The following is a 13,964-nucleotide window of genomic DNA, read 5'->3' on the forward strand; positions in this document are numbered from 1 at the left end:
ACTTTTGTTGTGGTTTTTTCCTCTTCCATGAGAGGAACTTAGACCTCCTTGGTTCATTACTAATAAACTCCGCCGTCTCGCCTCCGACTGGTATAAAATCTCCTGCTTCCAGAGTTGTCGTGGGGTGTTTACTTTTTTTTCTTTTTGAATCATGGATGCAAATTTCTACGTCCCCACGCAATGAGCATATTATATATACGAGCTAATATGAACTCTTTGCATCTTTTGCAGAAGCTAATCATTCTTTCCTTTTCGCTCCTCGGACAGATTTAGATTCCTATCAATACTTAACTGCCGCCATGGACGTCACGTCTCAGTCTTCCATCGCCCAGGCGGCAATTGCCGGCTTCTGTTTTCTGATACATATCAGCCGCGGCCTGTTTCCCAAAGGGCCCCAATGGATCCGTCCCTTCGCTAAAGAGGAGGCCATCCTGCCTGAGGTTCGTACGAGATCGTGGACTTTTTGGACTTTTTGTCTGTTGGCTTTGTCCACGATCGGCCTGGCTTTCGCTATCCTGACCGCTGTATCACCGCCCTTTAACACCGCCCGGATCTGGGAGCTGGCACCGTGGGTCGTAGCCTTACTTATCACGGTCGCCAGCCGTCCCAGGAAAACACCAAGAACCCTATTAATTCTGTTCACCGCTACTGCTGTATGCGGTATAATATCGTTGGTTTCATTCTACAATGAGACGGAGCGAGTGAACATTGTCCATGTCGCCGCTGTCGGCGTGGTGCTCGCCGCTGTATTTCTTATCCTGTCGATGCCCATGCGAGATCCAGATATGGACGCAGCGGGTATCGCAAGTCCTAATAGCCCTCCTACTTCTCAACTTCGCAGTCCCGAGGATAACTTGAACCTGTGGCAGTTCATGACTGTCTCATGGCTGTCTCCGCTAATCTCCCGAGGATATGACAATAAATTGGAGGACGAAGACGTCTGGTTACTGCCATATGACTTTCAGCACGAAAGATTGCATCTATTATTTCGAGATCTAAAGGGTTCCATAGTAAAACGTTTGGTTAAGGCAAACGGATTGGATTTGGTCATCATCACATTTTTGGGACTTGTAGAGACTGTGGCTAACCTTTCAAACCCGGTTCTTCTCCAGCGCTTATTGCAGTCTATCCAGAAAGACCCCGCCCAAAAGGATAAGTCTTTCTTGTACGCTTTTGCTATCTTGGCAGTGCGTCTCGCCGCATGTCAGTCAGGCGTCTTCCTCCTTTGGTACAGTCGGCGCGCGTATGAGCGGTCGCGGGGAGAGCTGCTTACAGCCGTTTACGCTAAAACTCTGGCACGAAAATCAGTTGGACTGCGCACAGACCTGGGCGAGGCTCCTCAAAACGATGGTATTGAGAATGGCGTTGACCACAGCGATGAGCCGGAAGGGGAGACGCCGTTACTTGGTACAAGGCCCCAAAAAACGACGCGATTGGCTCGCCTTCTCGAGTTCCTAAGACTTCGCAGAGCCAAGGATCAAAGCAAAGACAATGCCAAGCCGGATCAGCCTGCGACCATGGGCAAAATCCTCAATTTGATGAGGAATGACGTATACGAGGTGGCCCAGCGATTTTGGGAATTCCCGTCCATAGTTACCAAGCCGCTGCAGCTGATTTTCTCACTGGTTTTGATCTGGCAACTGCTAGGATGGCCTTGTCTTCTTGGCTTGGCCTGGGTAGTAGCTCTTCAACTTCTGAACGCAGCTTGTGTCCGTTCACTGATCAAGGTGGAGAAGATTCGAAGAGTCGCGACCGATGTTAGACTTCAAGCAACTACACAATTCGTTGAAGCTATCCGACCTCTCCGATGGTACGATTGGCAGTCTAAGTGGCTAGGAAGTGTTATGCAAGCACGGGCAAAGGAACTGCAATTGAGAATCATCACTAGCTTGTGGACCATTGGAGTGGGTGCTTCTAACCTTGCTGCCAGTGCCCTCTTCCCAGTGTTCACCTTCTTTGCGGTAACCTATATCGCGGGACGTCCTCTACCAGTCGACGTGGCCTTCCCTGCTCTTCAACTCTTCACAATGCTAGAGTCTAGCTTGAAAGAACTGCCTAACCTAATAACAGTACTTTTGAACGCGACTATAGCAGTAGGACGTTTGGAGACCTTTATGAACGAGCCGGATAAGGAAGAAAGTGATTATAGCAACATTAACACCGAAATTGAGTTTCGAGATACATCTTTTGCGTGGCCGACAAACGGCAAACTGGTTTTGGAGGATTTGAACTTGCGCTTCCCTACAGGCCTTACCCTTATTTACGGCAAAGTTGGTTCCGGAAAAACTGCCTTGCTCGATGCTATCCTAGGGGAACTCGACCAAGTCAAGGGCGACACTACTCTACCCAATGAAATGGTGGGCTATTGTGCCCAGTCCCCATGGCTTCAAAATATGAGTATTCAGGATAATGTCCTTTTCAATTTCCCCATGGATAAAGCTAGATACAACGAGGTATTAGACGCATGTGAGCTTATGCCCGATCTGGCTAATTTCGCCCATGGAGATAAATCCAATATTGGGGAGAATGGTATTGGCCTTTCTGGAGGTCAGAAAGCTCGTGTTGCGCTAGCAAGAGCTGTGTATTGTCGGTCTCGAATCCTACTGCTCGATGACCCCCTCGCCGCACTCGACCATCACACGGCGGAGTCAATTGTTCGCAAATTATTTCGCGGGTCTCTTTTGAAAGATCGCACCGTTGTGCTTGTCACGCATCGGTTTGACCTATGCCTACCCGTCGCGGACCAAGTCGTCGAGATCACAGACGGAAAGGCTCGCATCCTTGACCCCGAGGAGTACCCCCGAGAAGTCAACACGGCACCCCAAACTCACGACGCCACCGCCCCGAATGAAGCTAAAGCGGCCACCGAAGAGGTAGCGAATGCCGCGGTCCCGGACAAATTTATCGAGGAGGAGACTCGTGCATCGGGCGGCGTAGTCGCTAAAGTTTATTGGACATACATCAAAGCAGGTGGGATCGCATGGTGGCTTGCGGTTATCGGTATTTTCTCACTTTTTCGGTTCGCTCGCGTGTTCAACTATTGGTACCTCAAGGCATGGGGTGAAGCATACGAAAGAGGTAAGCCTCGGCTCTCCGTGGGCTTGCCGGATATGGCAGATCACATATTCGACGGGCTACCGAACCCAGAAGACGATGTTAAGCCATGGCTGGCATGGTATGCCGCCCTTGGACTGCTCATGACCATACTCTATGTCCTTACCCAGTGTGGTCTTACCGTTATTCTATATAGGGCATCCAGGAACTTGTTCGGTAGAGTCGTCGACAAAGTGAGCCGTGCGACATTCCGCTTCTACGATGTAACTCCAGTTGGGCGTTTAATGAACCGCCTGACTTCTGATATTGGCATGTTGGATGGCGGTGTCATTTATCCACTTCAAAATTTCGCTCTTTGGTCTCTCACCTGGCTAAGTTCTTTGGTTGTCATCGCTATGACGACGCCTGTATTCTTTGTTGTCGCACTCGGCATGACAGCTTGGTTCATTGCTATCTTCATGAGGTTCTTGCCAACTTCGCAGAACCTACGCCGGCTGGAGATGGTTACACTCAGCCCGCTGATGTCCAATTTTGGTATTCTCGTCGACGGTCTAGCTACCATTCGAGCATTCAGGGCACAGTCGGTCTTTCAGGGCCGTAACATTGTTGCTACGGACACGTTTCAGAAAATGGATCATTTTTATTGGAGCTTACAAACGTGGCTTCAACTCCGGTACGATCTACTTTCGGCTTTCTCTATATTCACCTTGACGGTACTGGCCTTGTACCAAGGTCTATCCCCCGGCTTAACAGCTTTCGTGCTCACGAGTGCTGCCCAGCTGGTTGAGGCCACACATGTTCTATGCAAAACATACGGCCAACTTCAGATGGACTTTGTATCTGTGGAAAGAGTCACGGAACTATTAGACTTGGAAGAGGAGCCCAATGGGGACGTTGAACCCCCGGCATATTGGCCTTCATATGAGGATAGCATCACATTCGATTCGGTGACGATTAAGTACGCGCCGCATCTTGAGCCTTCACTTGTCGATGTTTCTTTTACAATCCCCAGCGGATCGACCTGCGCAGTCTTAGGTCGAACGGGGTCCGGAAAATCTACCCTAGCTCTGGCCCTTTTGGCTACGATGCATCCCGAAAAGGGGCAGATCCGCGTTGGTAATCAGGATATTTCTAAAGTTGACGTACATGTATGGCGCCAACGAATCAGCTTTGTGGCGCAGGACCCGGTGCTTTTCCCAGGAACGATTCGAGAGAATCTGGACCCGTTAGAACAACACACGGACGATGAACGCAAGGAGGCATTACTCCGCGTCCTAGGGCCAGAATGGTCTCTAGACTCGATTATTGATATTGGAGGCAAAAACCTCAGTCAGGGTCAACGTCAGCTCGTTGGTATTGGACGAGCTATTCTTAGAAAGAGCCCTATTATCATCTTGGATGAGGCAACGGCGTCGATCGATAAGAAGACAGCTCTTGCAATTCAGGATGTCCTTCTGGCGGAATTGAAGGACAGCACGGTGATCACGATTGCTCATAGATTAGAAGCGGTGAAAGACGCCGATTACTTTATTACATTAGATGCCGGTCGGGTAGTCGAGGCGGGACCGGCTGGCGCGTCTCGATAAGGAGTCATTTGAGACCGTACCTGCCTGGCGTATACGAAGTACATTGAAGGGGCACAGTGACAATGTACAGCAGATTGGATATTACTACATTACCTACCAGGCAGGTATATATAGGTGCCTAAGGTACCCAGGTACTTAAGATATAAACACATGTTATCTAGGTACCTAGGAGGTAGGCAACCAGGTTAGAGTTGCTGAGCCATGTGTAGAACAGAAGAAGTCAGGAACGATACATCCAAGTCTGAAAATGAATGACTGATTACAGGTAGATTCCGATATAATAAAATACCTAGATATGAGAAATCACATCGCTCCTACCTGGATACATGCTAGGCATCACATATCATATAGAGAGAGGGATCCTCTAAAGAAGGAGCACTCCGTTTGCTATTACAATAGTGCAATAATTCCAGACCTACACAATCAAAGACCAAAGCTTGGTGGATTATAAATACCTAGTACCTTCCCCGCCCCGAAACCTCCTCCGTAGGATTACAACAACGCCTGTGATAGCTTCACATTCCTGGAAAAAAATATGAGCATCGTCATCACATAACTATACGGTATCGATTCAGCATTGAAATATTTCCTACATAAACTATCTACCTAAGTACCTACCTGGGGCACACTTTATATCATTAATAACACTTATCGTCTCTTCTGTGCAATCTACCAGAGTCAATCAGATACCTTGCTTCTAAAGGGAACGACCATGTCAGTCAGGAACAGGAACCCCCAACCGCTCGCCAATTGCCCTGCACAAGGTACACCTACACGGGGATGTGCTATCCCTTTTGACGAACTACCTGACCTTTCTAGGCTCAAGCTGGAACTCAATGAAGTGGCAACTTTCGACTGGTCCTATCCTACGGCCCGTCCTCAGGGACCAGTCATCCTCAACGTCTATATGCGTAATCTCGATGAGTTCATCTACTCTTTTGAATCTAGCCGCGAGAAAGATGACTTAGCTCAGTTCAAGAAGACTCGTCTACGCCCCGAGTTCGCATCTCTTCCGGACGAGGAGATCTTGGGACGAATGGGTCGCTTCGCGCAAGACCGAGCTCTCATGATCAACTACATACTCGGCTCTCGCGTGTCGCCAGTTTACCACCAGGATTACGTCGACGAGAGACACCCTCCAGACACCAAATACGAGAGGAAAGAGCTGAAGAGGGACCGGCCGCGCATGGCGAGGAAGATAGTCGAGACCTTTTGGGGATCCGCACACTCGGGAAACCCGCTGCCGAGTCACGAGCACAAGCAGCTAGGTATATCCGCCTACGACTGCTGGGCCGAACGTATTGATGACAAACTAACAACGATGGCGAAGAAGCTCCATAAAGAGCCTAAGAAAATAAGGGGCCTGTTCTAGGAGAGCGGACCTCAACCTCACCTTCTCCCTCAGATCCGTAGCTCGGCAGAGAATAATGCTGAAACTGACACTAACACTCATGAGGGAGGTAGCGATAGCAACCCAATTGTTATCGAGAGCGACGATTCGGAGGAGGAAGTCAAGCGTGAGCCCAAGAGCCCGCTTAAGACTATGAAGCAGATGTCGAAGGATGCTTGACAACTGGTGTCGCCTAAATTTGGGGAGTTCCTACCTGGAAACTCGAGGAGGAAAGACAGGAAGGAGAATAAGAAGAAGTGAACTTCACTTTAAGAGGTCCCTCGCTGGTTGGCATTAAGGGACGGATATGCGTGTTCCTATGGCAAGCGATAGCCTGTTTCTTTTTTTTTTTTGGTTGCATTTATTTGATATGACTTTGCCATTTCACCAAGATGCAGGGTGGGTGATTTGGGAGTAAGCGGAAGAGGCGCGGGGGATTTGCAGCTTTGAATTTCCAAGGATTGGCAAAGCGAGTCAAGATGTTTTGACTTCGATTTAAGCAGGAATCTTCCTAGCTTATCTGAAGTAGAGGTGGCTTCATAGGCATGGACTTGTTTATATCCTACCATAGGTACCTTCTATATAGGCGAGGATCTTGCTAGATAGTTTGCTTAAGCAGCGTACCTAGGTAGGTAGGTAATCTTGCCAGGATTGCACATACTGAATAATATTTGCATTGCGTTTAATCATCCATTATGGGAATTCTTGAGCATTATAATTTACCTGTGCGCTATAACCCATGCTCTGTAACTGTAGATCTGTGTATATTTTGTTACCTCGTTCCCCATATTTTAATATCAAGAGTTATTAGAATTATTTCCTGCTCATTTACTAAAGTACGAGAGCAGACCTCTTCTCCGTCAATCCGGATAAGCAGGGTACTAGTATGTTTACTACTTAATATAATAAGTTCGTGATGATTGATGTATTGCATCATCTAATGTGAACGTCCACGTCATGACCTGAGCCTTGCTTGAACAATGGTCTACTTACTCTCAGAAGGTCGCCACGATCAACTCGGGCGTTATCTTGAATTGATTAATAGATCGTATTTCATAATTCATGATGACTTCGATACGCCACCTGCACCTTAATCCGTTGAAGAGACAGCCCTTACTCAAGGACCAACCGGCCCCTGATGAAGACGGTCCCAAATTACCGGTGAAGAAGATTCATACCAATCCTCAAGGATCGGAAGGCAACGAAGACGCAAGCATATATTTCATCGGCACGGCGACAACGGTGATCGAATGGCAAGGGCTCCGGATCCTCACCGACCCCAACTTCCTGCACGCCGGCGACCACGTGCACCTGGGGCCGGGAGTGACCGCGCAGAGGAAGACGGACCCAGCGGTCGATCTGCGCGAGCTGCCGGCCATCGACTGCATCCTGCTGTCCCACTACCACGAGGACCACTTCGACCGGCTGGTCGAGGACTCGCTGAACCGGTCGTTCGACATCATCACGACGCCGCACGCCAAGACGTGCCTCGCGGGCGGGTCCAAGGCGGACCCGTTCCGCCGCGTGCACGACCTCGGCTTCTTCGAGAGCATGATGCTGCACGTCGACCGCAAGGACACGCCGCCGCTGCACGCGGGCGGGCACGGCAAGGCGCCTGTCGTCAAGGTGACGGGGATGCCGGGGAAGCACGTACCGCCGGGCCCCCTGGCCGCGGCTAACGACTTGCTGAAGGCGGTGCCGCCGACGAACGGGTGGCTCTTGGAGCTGGGGTATAGCTCCACGGCGGCGACGGGCAGGGACGGGAACGGGAACGGGAACGGGAACGGGGACATCATCAACGTCGGGTACCGGGTGTACATATCGGGGGACACGCTGTTCGTCAACGAGCTGAAAGGGATCCCCAAGTGGCTGAAGAACGAGAAGGTCGACCTCATGCTGGCGCACCTAGGGGGGACGACGATCCCGGGGCCCGCGCTACCGCTCGTCATGGTGACGATGGACGCCAAGCAGGGCGTCAAGCTGATGCGGCTCATCAACCCGGGCGTGACGATCCCGATCCATTACGACGATTATAGCGTCTTCCTGTCGCCTCTCGCGGATTTCAAGGAGAAGGTGGAGGAGGAAGGGTGGGATGATAGGGTCGTGTATCTTGACCGCGGGGAAGAGTATCGGTTCAAGGTCCGGGGAAATTGAATAAGCAAGACTACCTAGTAAAGTAACATTAGGTCCCTAGGTCTAGGTAGGTATCTAAGGATAAGGATTAGGATAGTTAGTCGAACAGCAGGAAGATGAGAGAGATTGGGATGGTCGTGTGCCACAGTGGGAAAACGGCAATCGGGAAAAAACTGCAGGATCGCGAACCGCGTTTGGGATGAACTGAACTGAACATAAGAAGGGAGAGAAGAAGAAAAAATAATTTAATTTAATTGACCAGTCATATGATCCTTTATTTAACAATATAATAATAATACTCTTTCTAATAACTGCATTAGCACCTCTCTCGTTGGGTACGTGCATGTTCAATTTTCATTAAATGAGCTTGCTAAACAGCCTAAACCGGGTTGATGATGTATCTGTATAGGCATCAAAAGTTGATATATGAGCACTTTGTAGTAAGTAGTAGCCTTTTATCCCTTCCCCCCATCTTCCGCCTCCTTTTTTTCTGTCCTTTTTTTTTCTCAGCGAAGTCGTACATCGGATTGCAGGATGGTGTGTAACTAGATAATTTCCTCAGAGCCCGTCTTGGCTAGGTACCTAAGGATAAGGATAGCCTGTTCAATAGAAAACAGAGGGGGAAAAAAAATAAAAAATAAAATAAAATAAAAAAGACATGTAGCTTTAGCGCTTAGTTTCCCATTGTCTTACACTATTTCCCGAGACCCAAGCAAATTGGCCTCTAATCCGTAATGAACTCTCTAATGAATGCCTATGTACGGATGTACAGATTTGTCTGTATTGCATCGCACCGCAGTTGGATATGAACACTTCCATATATATTATCTGCGCATTGAAGCATTTAATCGTATTATAAGTTCAGAGCGCAGCTTATATTTATATTAGATAGATTTGAGTCCCTGAGAAGATGTAACGCAGAAAGTCACCTGACCTAATAAATATGACGCGCAGTAATACTCGTATTTAACCTACCTAGTGTGTACCTAGGTGCTGAGATGCAGGTGCTTGATGTACCTAGTACATTGACATGTGCTCTTAATAACGTTAGCTTTACGGTTGCAAGAGAACTCGAATCGTAGGTACTAGAACCTTATTGATTCATCTGGGTTAAGACAAGTTGGGCCTTCCCATGTTAAAAAGGGCTAATGTCACACCTTTCGCGTAACAAGATAGAGCACAAGCCAATCATGGGTCGGTTCGCTTTTTAAGCGTGGGCCATTTATAAGTTGCTCAAATACTAAAGTACCTCCACTTTCCTTATTTAATTAGCACTAAGCGGAGGTAAAATCAGCTACTAATAAATAGATTATGTGGCCCCACAAGTTAAAAAAAAAAAGGAAACTTTAATAGTCCCGGACATCCTTTTTATTTTGTCCGTTTGTTGTTATTCGTTTATTTAAATTCAACTGTCAATGATACTAATGTTATTTTAATATTATATGACAAAAGGCGTGTTAGAGATTCTCTCTTCAGGACTGGTAAGTAAATAGCAAACGTAACATGCTGTCAGATTGAAAAAGTGCGCTAATTCTTCTACCATGTCCAATAGCAAGCAACAAGTAAAGAGCCATCTTTAGGTGGACAACAGCTAGAGCAACCAGTCAGTTACTCGTTGCAGGTTTTTCCTTTAAAAAAAAGAGGAAGAAAAAAAAAGAAAAGAAAATCATAGAGCGTGTCTCCACCAGCAAAGCCCCTAAAGTACATACCTCAACATACATACAAAAAAGTATTCACCACATTTATTTATGTACAAAGGAGACGCGTGGACCTGTTAAGGGATCGACCACATTTTAATGTTAGCAATCCAACTACTCGGTCATGGAAGAAGCACAACCCCCGTCTGCACCGGCTGCATCAGATGCACCAGCTACAACTACTACAACTACCGCTGCGACCGCTACAACCGCTGCGCCCCCTGCGCCTAGTCAATCGCCTATAGAGATCCAGGCTCCGTCGTCAGCTAATCCTTCAGCTAATCCTCCAGCTAAAGCCCCAGCTAACCCCCCAGTTAACTCTCCAATTAACTCTCCCCCAAACTCTGCAACACACTATCCGAACGGGCTTCCCCGTAGTATCAATGGACTTAACGATAATGCGATCAACGGTTTGGGACTGACGCCTATGCGAGGGGGCTCAGCCAGTCCAAGAACACCTGTTCAACCGATTGCGCCGTCCCCATCAGCAACTACGCCGGTACTAGCGGCCCGAGCAGTGACAGCAGCCTCCGCGCCGCCACCCCAAGTTCCAGCTCCAGCTCCGGCTCGGGCTCCGGCTCCCAACCCTCCACGCCCACTTAAACCAATGGTTATATATACGCCTTCTCAGCCGCACCCTCATTCTCAGCCACGTCAACAACAACATCATCATCAACAACACCAGCATCAACAGCCTATACATCGTCAGTCTTCTACAGGTGGAATGCACAAGGTTTCCATCGTGGAACCGCCAAGAGCATATTCACAACCGAGAAGCAACCCGCAGGCACCGAATGTTCCTCCCAGTGCAGGCTTCCCGTCCCCCAGGAGAGAGCACCATCTTGAGAATTCTAAGTTTGGCGATGACTTATCCCGCCTCACCCATGCCATGCAGCAATCAGTCCCCGCTGCGGTAAGGAGAGTCATCCGCGATAACTGGGAGAAGTGCCTTCTTGGCTCCGAGTTTCATCACGCGTTCCTTGTAAGTGTATTTTTCTCTTCTGGCCAGGTGTTAACCGTACTTTGCTATCACGTAACTTCTTTATTACTACTCCCCATCTTACTTGTCACATCACATCAGTATCAAGTGGCAGCTTCGTTTTCAATACCCTTTTTTTCAGCGCCACTTTGTCTGTTGTCTTGGCCTCAAAGTGTGCCTCTGAGATACTCATCACCTTTGGCCCCAAATCCCGGCTTATCTTGACTTTCTGAATGCATGATAACTTGAATCCCATTTACTAACATAGAAACTAGTTGAATGCCGTTATTCATCACTCTAATGGGGTTATTATCCGTCGATCTATCAAAGATTTCGGTGCCAAGATGGTGTCCGAGTCAAAGCATGAGATTGTCTCACATTTCTCAACGGCAGACCTTAATGAACTAGCAGATGGGATACTCGAGAAGGCTAGTGACTACTTCCTAGATCTGGCACTGGAAAGGCGGCTGAGGACTATTGACGCGCGCTCTCTCATCAATGCTCTTGCGCGAGCTGAGCGTCTTGGTTACGAGAATAGCGACATTCTTGATGATCGGAGAGGAAATGGATCCAGATTTAATCCGGCACCTTTTAATCCGGCACCAAATCCCGTTGCGATCACTCCCATCTCGAGACAACAGCATACGCCCGCTATGCCTGCTATGCCAGCCCCGACACAGGCAGTAGCACGTCCTCCCCCTCCTCCTCCTCCTACTATATTGCAATGCCCACTATGCTGGCGCAAGTTTGACCATCCACAGCCCTACGAATATGTAAGTTAGAAGTCCTTCCCTTACACGATCTCTGCGCTAACTCAAATATAGCATGTCCAAAAGCAAGTGTGTACTAAAGAACCACCAAGCAAGGAAGGGTTCCCTTTCTCATGCCAGTATTGTGGTGCTGGTTTCATAACCAAGGTTGGCCAACAATATGTTAGTCGTTCTTACATCCACCTTTTAGACAAATAGCTAATACAGACAACAACAGCATGTAGCCAATCATGTCTGTGGTGATCATGGTACTATGCCAGCGACACCTAGAGGGCCGGCAAATGTAGGATCGCCTATCACGATCTCATCAGGAAATAATAGCCCGATCCAGCTTCCATCTTCTGTACCTTACCCTCCAGGAACTCAGCATGCCACAACTCCTTTGTCTCATCGATCTACTGCGGCATCGACTCCTGGCTCTCTACCGAAAGAGCAAGATCCTTATTCACGCTTGAATCCCGCGACGCGGGAAAGACTAGAGGAAGAGCTACGTCAAGCTGAAATTACATATACCGCTCGCTTCAAAGAAGCAGAGCAGATCCAAGATCCAGCCCAACGGCAGCTTAAGATGGACGGTCTCCAGAACAGTTTCAGTACGAAGCAGAGCATTATTAGAAAGAAATACGGCGTCCGGCTTAGAAATCGACGAACTAAGGCCGAGATTGACAACGAGCGCCAGCGTATGGGTTGGAAGCATGGCAGCCCCGGCCCGATAGAGGATACTCCAAGCGCGAAGCGTCAACGGACTGACGAAGGCCTCTCTCGTCTAAATTCCCAGGTTCCTCCAAGCAATAATTATCCCGAGCCTAGAAGCAACCACATACCTGTAGCGGATATGTCAGGGGGATTAGGTGGAACAAACGCAACAGCAGCCACCATCGATCCTACGCGGCCAAAATCCCCCGAGGAGCAGCAAGGATCCCCGCAGAACAGTCTTACATCGTTACAGCGTAAAGGTTATCGCATCTCGTCTCACCTCCCTCGATCGAGCCAAGTCTCCCCCGCCGACACTACGATGGAAGATTCTACTACTCAACGGAGCGACTCGGCGTCGGTGCCCGTAGTAATAGATGAGGATGAGTCTTCGGATTCCGACTCCGATGGGGATATACCCGCGAGCCTGCCTCCTCACAGAGCTAGTAACACGCCCTCAAGGGGCTTAGCAGCGTAGGATTATAGGCTCATTCCCTGAATACCTACCTAAGGTAGGAATTATGTATTCAGAATGCGGGAAGATAATCTATTCCTACGACAATCCCGACTTGCAACAACGAAAATAAGGAGCATTGGTATACTTTTATCCACTTGGTTCCAGGGGCCTTTGATTCCATACGGAAGCATAAAGTTTTTGCGCTACATTACCTATGATTGTCTTGCACGAGAACAGTGTGTTGTGTCCGCAGTTATATCTCCTTCCTTGTCCGGCTTCGCCTTCACCATAAAGCGGGAGCTACTCTTTTTTTTTTTTTTTTTTTTTTTTTTCTTCCACAAACAGTACCTCACCGATTAGACTCTCCTCCAAGAGTTTACTCGGACTCGGCGTTGAGACAGCACGAGGCTAGAGACGGATGTGGATGTGGAAGCACGTAGGAAAATAGGACGAGCATTGAGCGTTCTTAACGTATGGCATTTCTACATGCATTCGTTGCTACTTGGTGTGTTGCTAAAGATATACGAATCAGACCTCGAGATCCGCGGACACGCACCGAAAAAAAAAAAAAAAAAAAAAAAAAGGGGGGGGGGGAGGATGGCTTGTTGTGATACCTTGTAGTGATTGCATACCATACCATAGGAATCGAGCTGGCAGTCAGTCAGGCGTTAATGCTAAATCCTATATACGTAATTCCATTGACTTGTCTTCTTGTATCCTTTAGATTATATACCTTGAATGCTTAAAGTACCCAAGCTTCGATATCATCTCGCCCCTCTTTGTTTTTCTTTTTGCATTCCTCTAGTAAACGTACGTAGGTACCTATTTAACTACCTGTAATATGAGGTACCTAGAGTATATCCAAGCAGTTTTACGAGGCGAAGGAAAAGCTACTCTAAGCCCCTTACACACCCGCAACATAACCCCCGGCTTTTTGCTGTCCCCTCTCATCTCTCATTCCCCTTAGATTGACTCCCCCCCATAGCTTCACAGAAAGCCGCACCCTTCCTTACGTTACACTTTACAAGTATAAGACATAGGATACTCGAGAAGATTTTTAGAATTCATTCGCATTTATATTTACAATTACACTTCGCACCCCCCCTTCCCCCTTCCCAATCCTATCCTATAACCAACCTCGCCCGGCGGGGAGGGAGGCAGAGAAAAACAAAAAGCAACGACGAAGGAAAAAAGACAGCTATAAA

General features: G+C 48.3%; 4 protein-coding genes across 4 annotated transcripts; all 4 read left to right on the forward strand.

Annotated features, from left to right (window-relative positions):
- Nucleotides 1-299: 299 nt before the first annotated feature.
- F4812DRAFT_457574 (canalicular multispecific organic anion transporter 1) lies at nucleotides 300-4,640 on the forward strand (the record flags this gene model as incomplete). Its single annotated transcript, XM_047937192.1, has 1 exon — nucleotides 300-4,640. The coding sequence occupies one exon, from the start codon at nucleotides 300-302 to the stop codon at nucleotides 4,638-4,640; it is 4,341 nt and encodes a 1,446-aa protein (XP_047792497.1).
- Nucleotides 4,641-5,222: 582 nt separating this feature from the next.
- F4812DRAFT_316817 (uncharacterized protein) lies at nucleotides 5,223-6,180 on the forward strand. Its single transcript, XM_047931393.1, has one exon. The coding sequence runs from the start codon at nucleotides 5,353-5,355 to the stop codon at nucleotides 6,010-6,012; it is 660 nt and encodes a 219-aa protein (XP_047792498.1). The 5' UTR covers nucleotides 5,223-5,352; the 3' UTR covers nucleotides 6,013-6,180.
- Nucleotides 6,181-6,845: 665 nt separating this feature from the next.
- Nucleotides 6,846-8,211, forward strand: F4812DRAFT_316825 (Metallo-hydrolase/oxidoreductase). The gene has a single exon (XM_047931394.1). It carries the CDS (start codon nucleotides 7,093-7,095, stop codon nucleotides 8,182-8,184), a length of 1,092 nt encoding a protein of 363 aa, XP_047792499.1. The 5' UTR covers nucleotides 6,846-7,092; the 3' UTR covers nucleotides 8,185-8,211.
- Nucleotides 8,212-9,984: 1,773 nt separating this feature from the next.
- F4812DRAFT_457577 (uncharacterized protein) lies at nucleotides 9,985-12,780 on the forward strand (the record flags this gene model as incomplete). The annotated part of the gene is made up of 4 exons (XM_047937193.1): nucleotides 9,985-10,842; nucleotides 11,115-11,612; nucleotides 11,664-11,771; nucleotides 11,827-12,780. The coding sequence occupies 4 exons, from the start codon at nucleotides 9,985-9,987 to the stop codon at nucleotides 12,778-12,780; spliced, it is 2,418 nt and encodes an 805-aa protein (XP_047792500.1).
- Nucleotides 12,781-13,964: the final 1,184 nt, after the last annotated feature.

This window comes from Daldinia caldariorum (genome assembly GCF_022478825.1).
Source record: "Daldinia caldariorum strain CBS 122874 unplaced genomic scaffold F4812scaffold_4, whole genome shotgun sequence".
NCBI classification, from domain to species: Eukaryota; Fungi; Ascomycota; class Sordariomycetes; order Xylariales; family Hypoxylaceae; genus Daldinia; species Daldinia caldariorum.

Coding starts and splice junctions, on each gene's coding strand:
- F4812DRAFT_316817 (XM_047931393.1), top strand. CDS start 5,353: ATGTCAGTCAGGAACAGGAACCCCCAACCGCTCGCCAATTGCCCTGCA.
- F4812DRAFT_316825 (XM_047931394.1), top strand. CDS start 7,093: ATGATGACTTCGATACGCCACCTGCACCTTAATCCGTTGAAGAGACAG.